Source organism: Sorex araneus, chromosome 6 (genome assembly GCF_027595985.1).
Source record: "Sorex araneus isolate mSorAra2 chromosome 6, mSorAra2.pri, whole genome shotgun sequence".
Lineage (NCBI taxonomy): Eukaryota > Metazoa > Chordata > Mammalia > Eulipotyphla > Soricidae > Sorex > Sorex araneus.
The window spans coordinates 127157790-127175018 of record NC_073307.1 but is presented as its reverse complement, the minus strand read 5'-3'; the positions used below and the strand labels follow the sequence as shown (position 1 = coordinate 127175018).

At 35.2% G+C, this 17229-nt stretch overlaps 1 protein-coding gene across 1 annotated transcript in view; it reads right to left on the bottom strand.

Moving 5' to 3' along the window:
• LUZP2 (leucine zipper protein 2) overlaps positions 1 to 17229 on the bottom strand; it is a gene marked incomplete at its 5' end in the record, with an annotated part of 438731 nt that overhangs the window by 15968 nt on the left and 405534 nt on the right. Inside the window, one exon of the mRNA XM_055143679.1 lies at positions 15603 to 15692. Coding sequence (XP_054999654.1) covers positions 15603 to 15692 — 90 coding nt within the window. The remainder of the gene's footprint in view (positions 1 to 15602; positions 15693 to 17229) is intronic.

Below are 17229 nucleotides of genomic sequence, written 5' to 3'. Positions count from 1 at the left end.
GTTTTATGTATAGATATATATGTTACATAGATATATGTATGTGTGTATACTTAAGTAATTACATATATTGCTTAGGAATAGCAACAATAAGAAGAATACTTTGGCTTAATTGCTAAATATTAATCCAGTTAATAATATTTTTAAGGCCTATTTAATCTGAGTTTATCAAAATAATCTGAAATTGATAATAACAAACAGTATATTCATAGGGAACATAGAAATTCATTTTTGTTTGAAACATTTCAATATATTAGGTTCTAAATTTCCTGTCTTTCAAACATCATGGAGTTTGTATCTAATACATTGTAGTTCAGAAAAGTTTCCCTAACATGTAATCTATCATATTTATTCACTGCACAAAAATTAGTCACAGTGGGGGGCTGGAGTGATAGCACAGCCAGTGGGGCGTTTGCCTTGCACGTGGCCGACCCAGGTTTGAATCCCAGCATCCCATATGGTCCCCTGAGCACTGCCAGGGGTAATTCCTGAGTGCATGAGCCAGGACTGAACCCTGTGCATCGCCGGTTGTGACCCAAAAGGCAAAAAAAAAAAAAAATCAGTCACAGAAAAATCATAATTTTGCCAACGACACAAATGAATGATTTTAAAGTTTCAGTAATTTCTGTTCCTAAATATGACATAAAACTACATTTGGGGTGACCTCTCTTGACACTCTCCATCTTATATTAAGTGTAATTGTCATATAACATGTCTTTTTCAAACTTTAGTAGAAAGTTTACATTTTAAATTAGTGTTTTAAATGAACATTATGCATATGTTACCTATTTTCACTCCTTCCTTTTGTTTAATAAAATATTCAGCCAAAAAATCCACAAGTTCATAAGTAGTATGCTGCTAAAATCTTCGCCTTTCTTTTCCCTTCCTACCACTCAATGCTTATCCTCTCCACAGACATCATAATTGGGTAATATCATATAATGTGTCAACTCATCAAATAAGTTTGTTCTTATGTTTGATTAAGAATCAAAAGAGCTTCTAGTCCCAAGGAAAACAATCCTCATAAAATACCTAATTCCCATATTAAAAATGACTCTGAACCAGCTCATCCTAACAGACATGCAATGGGAACTATTCATGGTTAATACTTGGTCTCAGGTCTTGCCAAATTCCTATGCTATTCCTTATCCTGACTACGCTAGGCAGGTAGATGAGGAAGTAGGCAAAGAAGACCAAGGAGATACAGGAGGTAAGGGAATTAGAGACTGTTTATGTAAACAAGTGAGAGGTGCTATAGGAACATGACTCTAAGATTTGCCTTGATACAAACAAAATGGGTTCACAAGATAAATGACCGTGCATTCAAAGAATGAATTTTCGTATTCACTTCCACAGATTCAACGATTTTATTTCTACTAGAATGGGAATCTAAATATTGGAGAGATCTGAAAGTGAAACTTCATCAAAAAGAGCTTCACCAAACAGAATATAAAATTTAGAAAATAAATAGTAGTAATGGAATTCAGAAACTAAGAAAACTGTTTTGAACCAATGTGTAAGATCTTCAAACAATTATTTAGATTTATGGTCTTGGATAAATTATTCAGCTTTTAATAAATAATAAATATAAAATTTGGAAATAAATAATTTGGAAATAAATAAATTATAAATATAAAATTTGTAAATCTTTTATTCTATGCTTTTAAATATTATGAAAATGATTTAAATATTATGAAATTTAGTAATATTAAAACTATTAAGAAATTATCACAGTCTCTATGACCATTACATTCTCAATATATTGCAGTTGCAATAAAGATAAAAGATAGGAATAAAAATGAAATAGAGTGAATTTTATGAACAAAGCATCTGATACACAGGAGACCCTGTATAAATGAAGTTTATTACTTTTTCTAACAATCCTGAATATGTTCACACTCAAGTGTAATTCACTTGAAGACTTATTCTTGGCAGAAAATTATTTACAGTTAAATACACAGGCTTTTTAGAAAACAAATATACACACACATACACAAACAAAAACCAATGACTGTGCTTAAAATTTGTGTTATGATAACCTTCATGAAAACAGTGAAGAAATAAGAAATGTAAAATCAAGAGTGAATTTTATAAACAAAGTATCTAATATACATAAGACCCTGTAAAAAGAATGTATGCTGGTATTTAATAATTTTTTCACTGTCTGTCACTGTCATCCTGTTGATCATCAATTTGCTCGAGCAGGCACCAGTAAAATCGCCATTGTGAGACTTGTTGTTACTGTTTTTGGCATATCGACTATGCCACTGGTACTTTGCGAGTCTCTGCTGTGCAGGTGAGATACTCTCGGTAGCTTGCCTGGAGAAGGGTGGAGGAATCAAACCCAGGTCGGCTGCATGCAAGGCGAACGCCCTACCCTGCTGCAATTTTAATTATTTATTTAATATGTATATGGGTCCACTCAATTTGGGAACTGTTGCTGCTTTCCATTATCTTTTCCAGACCACATATGCAGCTATGCCAGCATTATATCATAATGTGATTGGGGTAAATGGTATCATAAAATTACCAAAGACAATAATAAATATATTTTTTGTAAACTAAGAAAAATTATACTTACTGTTGTCAATAGCATGATTAAATGGAGTATTCTTTTTTATAATCATGTAAATATGCATTGTGACAAAAACTGCAAAATGATAAATATAATTGTTTTGAATATGGTCACAGTCTAGTGTGTACTGTAGTACTTCATTCTCCACAAAACATAATTCACAATTAAATATGAAATCTTTTGAGAAAACAAAATTGAAACACACAACGCACACACACAAAACCAATGACTGCACTTAAAAAATCATTTTATGTTGAGTGATGTAAAAGAGTACTGTAGCACTGTAGCACTGTTGTCCAGTTGTTTATTGATTTTCTCGAGCGATCACCAGTAATGTCTCCATTGTGAGATTTGTTGTTACTGTTTTTGGCATATCAAATACTCCACGGGTAGCTTGACAGGCTCTGCCATGTGGGCAAGATACCCTCGGTAGCTTGCCAGGCTCTCCGAGAGGGACAAAAGGATCAAACCCAAGTCAGCCAAGGCAAACACCCTACTCTCTGTCCTATTGCTATATATATATATATATATATATATATATATATATGTGTGTGTGTATATATAATTTGTATGTAATTATATAAAGCCAGTTCAAAACTCTACATTAAATAGAAATAATCACTAAACATTTGATGTTTTAAAATATCAAAACACAAAAATAAAACTTTGAGGAAAAAAATATTATTTTTGTGCTTTAATATTTTCATAATCTTAAAATAACACACAAATACTTGTTTATCTGTGCATATATGTAGTTATCAGTTAATTTTATTTTACAACCTTAGTATGCTTACTCACTGGTCATTAGAACATCTTGACATTGCCAAAGGAATTCTTACTATAATTATCCAGGTCTTTGTTTCTTCCATCATAATAATTATGTCTATGATTTATCAGGGCAAGAAAAAATATCTCATAAATGAACCACTCACCCCTCTTGAATAACATTAACCTTGAATGGTTACCTTTACACTTCCTGTTTTATTGTATATGTAATTGTTTTCTTCTAAATGTAGGCTTATAAAATTTAACTACATATTTCAGGTGCTTCAGGTTTTCATTATGATACAATGCATATTTTTGGCTTCAGTTCAAATATCCCATTTAGAAATTATAAAATTGAAGGTGTATTGAAAATAACCTTTCCAGAAGTGCACCACTGAGAGTTCAGCTAAACTACTTCATAATATTGCTGTCTCGACACCATATTTTGTGCTTAAATTGCCTACAGGGGCCTGGAACTGGCTTTATAGCCATTCTCCTGAGCAGTGTTTTGGATAACACAGCTCCTAAGGTTACAGAAAGGTTGAGTATCTTAAAAGACTTTCTTTCTATCTCGCCTACCATTTTTTTCCCTTATGTTTCCCTATAGATTAGAACCCCAGGAAGCATACTAGCCCACCACTCTGTTCTCTTTCTGATTTAAATGAGCCAATCATGGGGTAAGTAAAGAACGGATTGGGGCGGGGACGTGGGGGGGGGGGGTTAAGGCATTCGCACATAGCCAAGCCCTGGTCAAACACGGCACAGCATGTCGTGCCCTGAGTACTGCAAGAAGCGATCCCTAAGCATGGAGTCAGAAGTTATCTCTGAGTGTAGAGCCAGGAGTAAACCCTGAGTACTACTGGGCTGGGTCAAGACCAACATGCACATCCCACGTCCCACTCCCCCCACTAGCACCAAATAAATCAATGTACCGAGCAATCGGTTAAGTCGGACAATGTTCTAAATGTTCAAGTCCCAAAGCACTCTGCCTCCCAGCTTTCATCAAGTCTTGAATGCTATGTTGCTCTCCTCTTGGGTTTCACCTTCCAATGTGGCCTCTTGAGGGTCTTCTGCCTTGAACTTCTTCCGTGACCTGTAAATATTGAACTCCTCCATTTCCCTTTCTTTTATCTTGTGATATTTCTTAAACCTGGCCTCATTCCAATAGGATTCCAGGGTCATGCTTCACAAATAATTTAACAAAAATCACTTCAGATATTATCACTGAATCTGTCATCAGTGGAAAGCTTATAAAAATAAAATGATTAATTTTACAGTTTACCTAATTTAAATTAATACTTACTCCTCTTAGGACTATAGAATACTAGTTTTAATGATTTGTGAATGAAAGAAATTTAATAACTTTTTGGATTTTTTTCAATAATTTCTGATCCTAGTTGTTACTCTAGCACTATTATATACTAAAATGTGTTATTTTATATAGAAGATGTGCTAATACATTATAATAGATAACTACAATACTGTTTAATTATATTACTGTCACTGTTAATTTGTATTAAACACTTGGTTCAAATTCATAGCACAGATTAATAATATGTGTTGCGATCTTTCTCTAAAAATGTAAATAGCTCGATATAATTAATGCAAGCTCATCACTGGGTAACCTGAGACTTCACCAACAAAAATATCTGTAACAGGTGCAAAACACCCAGTCTATCTTGCAAAAATTAAGAAGTAGCACAGGCTGTATTTTAAATAAAACCATGATTTCTAGAACATTAAAATAAAGGAGAAAAATATACAGCTACTTAAAAGTATGTATTTTGAGTATTTTTTCCTGTGTGCCAAAAGAATTTTACTTTTTTTATTACCTAAGGAAAATTTTAACAAGACCCATTTTAATATTAAATAGATGAGAAAGCAGAAATCAAAAAGTCTGGAGAAACATTGAAATATTAATTATGAACAACAATAAAAAATGAAATATTAAATAATAATGAAGAATCAAGGTGATATCTCTGTATCCATTGATGGAAGTACATTAAAATGGAAAATAGTCAGGGACCAATGACAATATTTTCTTTCTAATAGTCCACGGACAAACCATATTCCTGTTTATTTTTTCTTTTCTTATTTTTAAAAGGAGGCCTTCCTGGTGATACTTAGGGGACTTGAGGGTCAGTCCTAGCAATTCTCTGAAAGTCTGGCTTGATGGTTCAATGTTAGGTATTGGGTATCCTAGGTCTTGGGTGTCACAGGGTACCGTGGCTATGCTCAGGATATGACATTTCAATACCATATTCTCAACCAGAGTATATGTACCTTCCATTCCTGCCTCAGGGTGCTTCCTCAATACATAGCACATCCTTTCATTCCATGTCCCTTTCTTGCAGTAAGCTCAGTTCTGTAGACCACTTATAAGGTTCTGTTGACTTTGGTCATTTGTCATCCCCTCACAAAATTTCTTATATTCCACATAGAAGAGAGGTTATTAGGTATTTCTTCATTTCCTTCTAACTTCACTTGACATGAAATTTGTCAGATCCCTCTATATAGTGACAAAATACATGATCTTTTCTTTTGTTTTCTTTTCTTGTCTTGTCTTGTCTTTTCAAGTAGTATTCCATCATTTATATATACTATAGTTTCTTTATATAGTCATCTCTTTTTGGTGACTAGGTGTTTCAGAATTTGGCTGTTGTGTATAGTTCTGCAATGAACAGAGCAGTGCATATCTTTTCAGAATAGAGTTTTTGAGCACTTGAGATAGATATCAAGAAGTAGAATTTCTGGGTCATATGGAAGCTCAACTCTCGGTTTTTGAGACCTGTCCATATTATTTTCCCAAAAGGTTGAATCAGTTAACATTTCCACAAGCAATTAATGAGAGTTTCTTTTCCCAAAAATCCACTTCAAAATCAGTTGTGCTTTCTATGCGTTTAAGTCTCACAGGTGTGAGATAATGTCACACAGGACTTTATTTGCATTTCCTTGATGATGATAATTGGTGCATAGCATTTTATCTTTGATGTTTTTGTGTGCTTCTCTCCTTATTTTTGATAGTCAATTGTTTTTCTTTTTCGTGTTAAGTTTTACAAGTGATTTATCATCTTGGCTATTAATCCTTTCATATGAATGGCAGGGAAATTTTGTTGTTTTCTTTTTTGCAATAGTTTGTTTGATGTGATCTTACTTATTTATCTTTGCTTCTGTTTACTTGACAAAAGGCATTGAATCCCTGATGATATCTCTATATCCAGAGCCTTGAAGGGTTCTATCTATGTCTTCTTCAGTATGATCTCTGAAATCAGATCTGATATTTAATTATCTAAGTCGATTTTAATTGACTTTTGGTTCCAGAGGGATAGAACAGTGAGGCGTTCTTTTAGGTTCGATTCCCAAAAATCACAATATATTCCCCTGACCTCCACTAGAAGTGATCCCTTAGCACAAAGTCAGGAGTAAATGGTGACCAATTAATTGGGTATGACCAATAAAATCAAATAAACAAAAAGATCATTTTGTCAGGTAATGCGTGTAGTCTGAGATCATTTTATTTTATTTTACATGTTTTTTTTAAATTTATTTACCTTTTTAACAGAGCAAGGACACCACGGACAGGATTGATAGCCCAGGGGGTAGGGCGTTTGCTGTGCACATGACCAACGAGGGTTTGATTCCTCTGTCTGTCTCGGAGAGCCCGGCAAGCTACCGAGAGTATCTCGGCCTGCACGGCAGAGCCTGGAAAGCTATCTGTGGTGTACTCAATATGCCAGTAACAACAAATCTCACAATGGAGACGTTACTAGTGCTCGCTTGAGCAAATCGATGAACAATGAGACGACAGTGCTACAGACTGTTAGTAACTAGTTCTCTCAGTACCATTAGTTAATATTTCCTTGATCCACACTTCATATTTCTAGATTCTCTGTTTGAGGAAAGCTAACCCCATATCAAAGAATCTGTCTCTGGACTCTCAATTCTATTCCAATGGTCTGAAAGTATATATTTATTCCAGTACCACATTATGAACTTCAAAATGAGAACCTACATATAATCAAAGTGCAAGATGACCTTGATACAGAACTATATCTATGCTTAAAGTGCTGTGTCCCACAAAAGAAAACGTTATTGTCTTGCAGGAAACATTGGAGGTGTCAAATATTGATAAGACTTGGGTCTTGATTTGTCATCCTTTGTCAAATCCTTTGAACATTATAATTATATGTTAATATGCTTATTGACTTATTTTACTTTCACTTGTATCACTTGTTATCCCATTGATCTTTGATTTGCTCAAGCGGGCACCAGTTACGTCTCCATTCATCCCTGTTGTGTGCTAGTACAGTGAATGGTATCTGCCTGATCCAGGAATATGAAGAGCCTCAAACTGTCCGTTCAGAGTTTTGACGAAGAAGCTGACCATTTCATAGGTGGGCTGCTATGCTGTCTTTTGACGTCCCGTGGAATCCAGTCAATAAAATCTAGTCCAGTGGTTGTCTCTGAATCACATTTCCTGTCTGGCCCATCTGATTTTTGATGCTTTGGCATATGAGACAATGTCCCTGATTCTTGATTGTCAACCAAAGTCAGAATTCTGTATTCTTTCTCTCACTTGAGTGAGATGTGATACTCCAAGCATAGCTCTTTCGATTCCTCTTTAGAATACCTGAATGGCATTCTCATCCTGCTTTCATAGGGCCAGGTCTCTGAGGCATATGTTAGTGCACGAAGAACAGTGGAGTCGAAAAGATGTGCCCAGACCCGGAAATTCTTTGCCCTCTTATCCACTTCTTCGACGCTCTTGAAGGTGTTCCACGCTGCTCTCTTCGTGTTGCGCAGTTCTGGCACCAAGGCATTCCTCGTGTTGAGTTCTTGACCCAGGCACACATAGCTGCTGCATTCAGAGATGTTTGTTCCATTGAGAGCAAATGGAATGTCAGGGACTAGTTCGTTTTTTCATGAACATTGTTTTGCTGAGATTCAGCTGTAGTCTGACCTCTCCACACTCACATCTAAAGTCAGCCAGCATTTGTGCAGAATGGCTAATGTTTGGTGTTATTAGAACTATGTCATCAGCAAAGCAGAGGTGGTATAGTTGTCTGCCCAACCATCTATCTTCACTCCCATTCCTTCCCATTTTAGTTGTCGCATGATATTCTGGAGGGTGTCACTTAAGAGTTTTGGTGAAATGGTATCATCCTGCCGAACCCCCCTCTTTACATCAATGATCACTTCCTTGTAGAATGGTGAGATCCTGGTGGTGAATCTGCAATACAGCTCTAGGAAGATCTTGATGTACGGAGTTTGAACGCCCTGTTTGGCTAGGGCTTCAATGAACGCTTCAGTCTCAACAGAATCAAAGGCCTCCTTTAAATCAATGAACGTTAGATAAAGCGGCATCTTGAACTCTTACCAAACTTCAATGATCTTGTAAAATAAGATAATCACTGGTTCTATGTTTTCTATACAATGCCTGTTAAAAACTTACAAATAATTTCACATTTTTTCTATGTTTTAAATAAAGATATATGAGAGGGTAAATATGGAAAATCATTCTCAATGTAAAAAGAAAAAATAGATTTTAAAACTTTAGGGAGACATCTACTAGGCCAATGTTATTTGAAGGTATGTTTCTTCTTAAAACTTCCACAATAATGCAGCAGAGACTAACAACCCTGTAAGAAGTCAGCCACCTCAGATGATATTATGAAGTATATAGACCAGAATATCAATAAAATTTTGTCTCTCAATCCAACTACAGCAAGTTTTGACTTATTTAGTAAAGTCTATTATACAAGCTCCTGCCAACAACGCATCAGAGTAATTCAGATAATATAATGAATATTGAATTTCACTTAAAAAAACTCAGTATTTCTTAAATATCTGCTAAAATTATTCCAACTTGTATGTGATGGAATAATTTTCTTCTTTCAAATTCTAGGTTTTACACTATACAGATTTTCTCCTCCATTTCCCTAGATAAGACTTGAAAGCATGTAACAAAAAACTAAGCCAGTACTCCCTGGGTGAAACATAAACCATCCTCACTTTTCATTTCCACAGCACACTGAGAAAAAATTAAATAAATGCTCCTTTAGTAAGTTGAAAACATGAAACAAAATACATTTACAGTGAGAAGTGCCTTAATCCCAAAGTGAAAATTAAAATAAAATGCTCAATGTCTTTAATCTTGATATAATATTAAATAATATGAAAAGCACTTGCAAACTGCATAAAAATGTAATGAAGCCGATATATCCTTTGCTTTCTCAATATGATGCCAAAATTATTTAAACTGCACTCAAAGTAATTTAATCATACTTCAAACTGATATTACAATATGTGGTTAAGCCTCTGGCGATTCATTTTTAGTTTTCTAAGTCTCTAAAACAAGAGGAATATTACTTTCCTATGTGACCACACCTTGCTCACATAGACAGGATGTGTTTCTAATCCTCCAAACAAATACTAAAGTATTATAATGTAATACCTGACTCCCAGTCTGTAACTGTGAAAGAGTTGATACAAAAATCTGAAGATTAAAAATTTAAATTATTTTAAAATTTTAAAATGAATAAAATAATTATACAATAATTAAAAAGTACATTTAGTATATCATATATACATATAAATGCAAGATAGCAACACTGAACTTTTTAAAATGTTTTACAGAAAATGTCAGTAGAAGAAAATCTAAGTGGATTTATGAATACAACAGTCTACTTGGGTATATCAAAATTTGGTTATTCAAAAAATGTTAATCAAAGTTAAACATTTAAAGGTTTAAAATGTGCTTTATACTCACTTTATTATATTAAATTTATATTTATTATATCATATTTATTTATATTTATATTTATTATATTATATTATATTTATTATATTATTCATAGTGTGATCTATTTATCTATCTATACTGCAGTTATATAACTATTTTAAGTGAAATTCCTAGAGTTGAAAGAGATACAAACATGTTCCTTGCCTCTGTTTTTGTTTTTTCCTGACTATGTCTCATAATGACTGTTTTTTATTACGCAGTTTTTTAATATACATCTGTAACACTGTAGCACTGTCATCCCTTTGTTCACTGATATGCTTGAGTGGGCACCAGTAACTTCTCCACTGTGAGACTTGTTGTTACTGTTTTGGGCATATTAAATATGCAACAGGTACTCGCTAGGCTCTGCCATGTGGGCAGGATACTCATGGTAGTTTGCCGGGATCTCTGAGAGGGACAGAGGAATCAAACCCTGGTTGGACACGTGCAAAGCAAACGTCCTATGCACTGTGTGAATGCTCCAGCACACATTATCTTTCATATCAAATTCAACTTCAGATTACTTTGATTAAAAGTTCATTTTTCAGTTTTGTCAGACACATTTTCCTTCTAATATCTGTTTCTACCAGCTACATAGGATGAATACCTGTGGAAGAGAATGTTCCCTATTTCAAATTAGATATATTCAGGATCTTCTTGTCATATTTTAAGTTCTTGTTTGACAAATATATTTATTTATTTATTTATTTATTTATGTGTTTATTTATTGCTTTTTGGGTCACACCCCGCGATGCACAGGGGTTACTCCTGGCTCTGCACTCAGCAATTACCCTTGGCGGTGCTCAGGGGACCATATGGGATGCTGGAATTCGAACCCGTGTTGGCTGAAAGGCAAATGCCCTACCCGCTGTACTATCACTCCAGTCCCGAAAATTTTTTAAAATATTTACTTGAGACTTTTAGTGACATTAGAATTTTTAAAAAAAGAATAGAAAATAATAATTACCAACAACCTGTTATGTGGCAATAATCAATAGGGTGTTAAACCTGACTACTCATTAAGTTCTTATGGTGTAAGAGATGTTTACCTTTCTCTAACAAAGAGGGGAAATGCCCCAGATGGAGATAAATATGTAAAGTTATATTTAAGGTAACTGGTTAGAACAGAAATTAAACCAATCAATACTCTCTGAGTCTTCAAACTCAAGCTCTAATGGAGACATTTTGCTGTCATTTATTAGCAATGTAACTTTTAGATAGAACATACTACATGTGCATAAAAACTCATGAGAAAAATTAGATCAGAGTTTTATTTCCTTCATTTTGTAGTAAAATAATAGATTACTGAAAATCATCATTGATGATTTTTTTTTTCTCGATGCAGCAGTGCAGCTTTATTGCACGGTGTTGCCAACACCCTGCCTCCACCCCACAGCACAGTCCTCCGGGCTATGGTGGATGGGGACCGCAAAACCCCAGAATGTATGTCAGGGTGCAGGTATCTTGGGCGTGGCAGCCCCAGGCTCCCCACAGGCGCTCTCTGGGCTGAAGTAGCATTGGAGAGACTCGTCTGCACCCTGAGACTCTTCCCAGACTTCTTGATTGCCCAAGTTCATATAGTTCCTGCAGATGAGTTTTTCTCAAGTAACAGTTGCTACACATTCTTTAATCTGATACAAGATCAATATTTAAAACTTAATTTCACTAGTGCTGGAGAACACAGCAGGTAGTTTGTTTGCCCTGAATGTCGCTGACCTGGGTTCGATTCTCAGCATCCCTTATGGTCCCCCGAGCACTGCCATGAGTAAATCCTGAGAATGGCTTAGTGTGACCCAAAGAGCAAAAGAAAAAGAAAAGCTTAATTTTACTTACATATGCTAACAATTGATATTCCGAAGTGAAATTTAAAATAATAACAACAATTACATAAAAATTAATGCATGTGAATTAAATAAAAACAAACACAATATACAGAAACTTTTTCATAAAGCAGAAAGTTTCTCTTTTAAATTCATTTATAAATTATTATTTTTTTGTTTGGGGATCACACCTGGCAATGTTCAGGGGTTATTCCTGATTCTGTACTCAGAAATCCTTCCTATCTAAGGCTAAGGGAACCATATTGGGTGCCAGGGATCAAACCCTGATCAGCTGCATGCAAGGCAAGTGCTCTCCCCACTTGTACTATGCCTGGCCCCAAAAATGAAGAAAATTCTTGAAGATGGTGAGTCAAACCATTTTGTTGGTTCTAAAAGAACCAACACTGTTAAGTTGCAAATTCTCAGCACCCCAAATTGGTCTATAAATTCCATGCCATTTCTTTCAGTGCTCTCAATTGCTATCTTATTATCATTGTCACTTTAATCCTAACATTAATGAGGAAATGAAGATATTTTCCAAACTATACTGACATCTCCAAACTTCCCAAATGTTACAACACTGACATCCCAGTAGCTGCAAAGCAAATTCAACGAGAAAGTAACAGAGAAGCCAGCTAGGCTCAACAAACGAACACATGAGCACAGAAGACTCACTGGCAACAACAGTTTAGAAAACACTCAGGCAAGGTTTCAGGGACCCTCTGGTGAGATATGACAATTTTAATAGATTTTCTTTTACTGTGCTATCGCTCAGCCCTTTCTGAACAATATGTTAAGAAATTTTTCTTTCAGGTGAATCAATATCTTTTATTTTTCGTATATCGGTATTACAACTAAATTGAGTGAAGAAGTGTTGCACGTTCAAACCAAAAACAAAAGGGGAGATAGGAAACTGGTCAGGGAAGGGGAAGGGAGAGGGGAGAAACAAAATAGCAAGTAGGGAAATTATGTTGTATGTTGTCAATCTGGGTTTAATCTCTGGCACAAGATATGGTCCCCTGAACACTGCCAGAAGTGATCCCTGAGCACACAGGCATACATAATCCCTGAGCTCACCCCACATGGGCCCCCAAACCAAAGAAAAGAATGATAATAATAAAAAAGACAGATAGGTAGGAGATATAGTACAGGGCTTATTGTGTTTGTACAACATGTAGAGATTCTAGTTCAATCCCCTGTACATGCATGGTCCCACAAATACTGCCAGAAGTAAACAGTGCCTGGTATGCCTCCCCCTCTAAAAATAAGGGAAGATTATACTTTATTTTATTCTCTTGGAATTTACTGAGGAGTTCCTGAGCACCTTATTTTACTTAACTTCCCAGAAGGATTTATTTATATAAAAATTACAGATATAGAGTATTCCATGTGCAAGTGAATTTAATATGCAGAAAAGTCTCACTAACAGAAGATCTCACATAATAAGATATGATATTTGCTGTGATACGGATGGAAGTGGAAGACATTGTGTTAAGTGAAATAAGCCACAAGAAGGATAAATATAGGATACTATCACTAATATGTGGTATTTAAAATAACTGGATGAGGTAGTGCAATGGTTTTAAGGGGGTGTGCACAGATCAACCTTGGCCCCAAAAGATATGGAGATATGGAGGAGGAAAGAAAGAGTGACGGGGAAAGGAAGAAGAGAAAGATGAGAGACAGTGGGGGACAGATCAGGATATTTAGATACAAAGGTGGTGTTAAGGAATGGCAGAGTCAAATATCCAGACCACAAAGTCAACAACACTGAAATCAAGAGAACCAAACTTTAATAACCAAACATAGAAAGGTGCCTGTGAAGAAGACAGGCTGGGATGGGTGTGGGGGGTAGAAGGGAGGTGGAAGGTTTGGGAAGAAACTTGAGAACACAGGTGGAGGGAAGTTAGCACAGGTGCTGGGATCATTGCAGCGATGTTTTATGTCTAAAACTCAACTATGAATAACTTTCTATTTCATGGTCCTTTAATAAAAATAAATAAATAAATAAATAAATAAATAAAAATCAACTTAATGTTTAAACCTCAAAGTTGTTGAGTTAGGTTTTCTGTTGTTTGTCCAGTACATGGACATTTGTGAGAAACCCTCTTTCAGTGATACTATTATAAGGATAACCCAAACAAAAAAGGTCCAAAATATGAAAATTGATCTGTACCCCAGTTTCCTTAATTCCTACCATTGACACTTGGTTTATTTTACTCATGTATATTACACTCTCGGCCTGCAAATGGACTTTATTTTAAAAGCTATGACTACTGATAACTTTATATTCAAAAGAATTTCTTGTGAAAGTATCCAAAAACCAATATATAGAAAACTTGGTGAGATTACAGAGAGAACACACAATTCAGTACACATGAAATCTGTTTTGAAGGAATCCAGATTAACATGAAGGCCAAGGCAATAGCTTGTTATGGGTGATTAATAAGAAAGAAATTACCTGTGTCACAAAAGACAGAAAGAAAGTTCAGTGAACATGAGGAAAATGGCATGATTTCGAGTAATCCAACCGTTGATCAGAAAGTTGAAGATAGTATTGTTTTCATAATTCTTAGTAAGACACACACACTTCGTAAGCTTTGACTCCAGTCAGTAGCTTTTTTTTCTTCCCTATTAAATTTGAGGAAATCCTAGATCCCTGGCTTTTCAGATTATTTTGCAAACACACTGAAAAAACATTTAATCCGAGGGTCCCACACATTAGTATGGAGGTAGGAACAAGGCAACTGAGTTCCTCCTCATAGAAGCATTCAGAGCAGGGTTTTTTAAGGTCAAGACCCAGCATTGCTGTTAATGATGCAGTCCACAAACCTCCACAATTTTTTCTCCTTAAGTTATAGTTGACATGTAACTCTGTATTACATTTAGTTTATACAATTTTATAGTTGTAAGTTAATACACCATTTCCCTGTACTTCTGGAAACCCTGGAAGTCATGCACATGCTCCAAAACCCCACTCAGTTAAAACTATAACTCCAATTGTATCACCTCATTAAAAATATTAGAGTTACTGGAGCAAGATCTCAAATTCTACAACACTGATACACCAGGAGTAGTACACTTGACTGGATGAGATGCAACATAGAAGGCATTCAATCTCTATTAGCAAAATATCAACACAGCAGATTTAACCTGTAATAATATATCTTAGCAATATCTTAACATTAGTTTTATATTGCAATAAAGAAAGACAGAGAGAAAGAGAGAACAGAAGAAGACAGAGAGAAAGAAAGAGAGAAGGAAAGAGAGAAAGAGAGAAGGAAAGAGAGAAAGAGAGAAAGAAAGAGATAAAGAGAGAAAAAAAGAGAGAGAGAAAGAAAGAAAGAAAGAAAGAAAGAAAGAAAGAAAGAAAGAAAGAAAGAAAGAAAGAAAGAAAGAAAGAAAGAAAGAAAGAAAGAAAGAAAGAAAAGAAAGAGAGAAAGAGAGAAAGAAAGAAAGAAAGAAAGAAAGAAAGAAAGAAAGAAAGAAAGAAAGAAAGAAAGAAAGAAAGAAAGAAAAGGGAAAGAAAGAAGGAAAGAAAGGAAAGAAAGAAGGAAAGAAGAAAAGAAAAAATAATGCGTTGTGGGCTATAAAAGTTGAAATGCTTATTTCCTATTTTCATCTTGAATATTTTAACAGTTATTTTGTTATATTATTTTCTTACATTAGGATTACAGGCAGTGACTGTTAGATTTTCTCCAATGACTGACTTATATTGAATGCTGTCATTCTGTCCAGACAAAGTTGGTACATGCTTGAGAAAAAAAAAAAGAAAGAGAAAAAAGATTAAGATAAACAAGTAAAGCAATTATATCAATCTGGCTATTATAAAATACAATATAATGCCAACATTAAATGCAAGGAATAAAACCAAATAGCAACACATCTATTAAGAGACCTAACAATTATACCTTAAACTAATTTTTTAAGTAAATTGAAATAGTTTCTAACAAATTTTGTTTTATTTATACCCAGTGGAATTCTTTTATTATGGAGATATTTTTTATTTGCAAAACTAAATTTTAGTTCAAGTTTCAGCAGACAAACAAGACAAGACAGAGTACAAGTCAGGGCATAGGATTTTCAATTTGCCACCAGGCAAACTCTGAATATTGCTGGTTGTGCAAAACTGGAGGCAGCTGAGGATCTTTTGGGTGGTCCTGGTCCTCCCCACAACTGCAGGACCTGAGCCACACTATATCTTCTCTTGCACATATATCTCAGTGTTTGTCTCTATATTTGCTTATTTCACCTCAGGAGAATATTGTTTTCTTTATTAAACACATATTTCCCTTTTTCCCCCCTCTTAATATTTCAAAAATGTTTGTTCAATAAAATCTATGATGCTTCATTAAAATAATCATTTATTACTTTAAACATCAGGCTTCTCATAGGCTGGTATGTCATGAATGGTACTTTATCCATCATTTCATTCTTTAGTCCATAATTTTTAGTAAATATGTCTTACTTATTTTTTATTATTTCACTTAGTTTCTGGTATTAGCAGAATCAATCACTGTCACTGTCACTGTCATCCCGTTGCTCATCGATTTGCTCGAGTGGGCACCAGTAGCATCTCCATTGTGAGACTTGTTACTGTTTTTGGCATATCGATTATGCCATGGGTTGCTTGCCAGGCCGTGCGGGCGAGATAATCTTGGCAGCTTGCAGAGCTCTCCGATAGGAGTGGAGAAATCGAACCCAGGTTGGCCGCGTGCAAGGCCAATGCCCTACTCGCTATGCTATCGCTCCAGCCCATTTTTATTATATAATATGTAATAAATTACATATTTATGTAATACGTAATTTGTTGTAATTACAACAAATGTAATTGTACATTGATGTAACATGTATTTCTTTGCATAAAATGAATATAAGAATGAATAACTACCAGTGAATTAAGATGAATTTCTGTGAACTATACAATTGAAGCACACAGGCAGGTAGATAGGGAAGGGCTTCCTTTGGCAAAGAGTTCTTGGGAAGTAATAAAACCAACTAGCCCTAAGACTAAAATGGACCCAGATTGTGGGCACAGCAACTAAGGCCTAAGAAGACCTCTGTTTGGACCCAGTGCAGACCCAGAGAAGGCTATACCCTCCTCTGAGAGAGGGTCCTGTAGGGACCATGGTCAGGAAAGGAAGACCAAAGATTACAATCAACTACTCCCAACCTTACCCTCTTGGCAACCACTCTAGCAACTAACTCTTACCTAGGTCCAAAGTCCCACATGGGTCTCCCCATGTTGGGAGAAAGCCTATAAAAGCCAACTTGAATAAAGGAAGTACGTG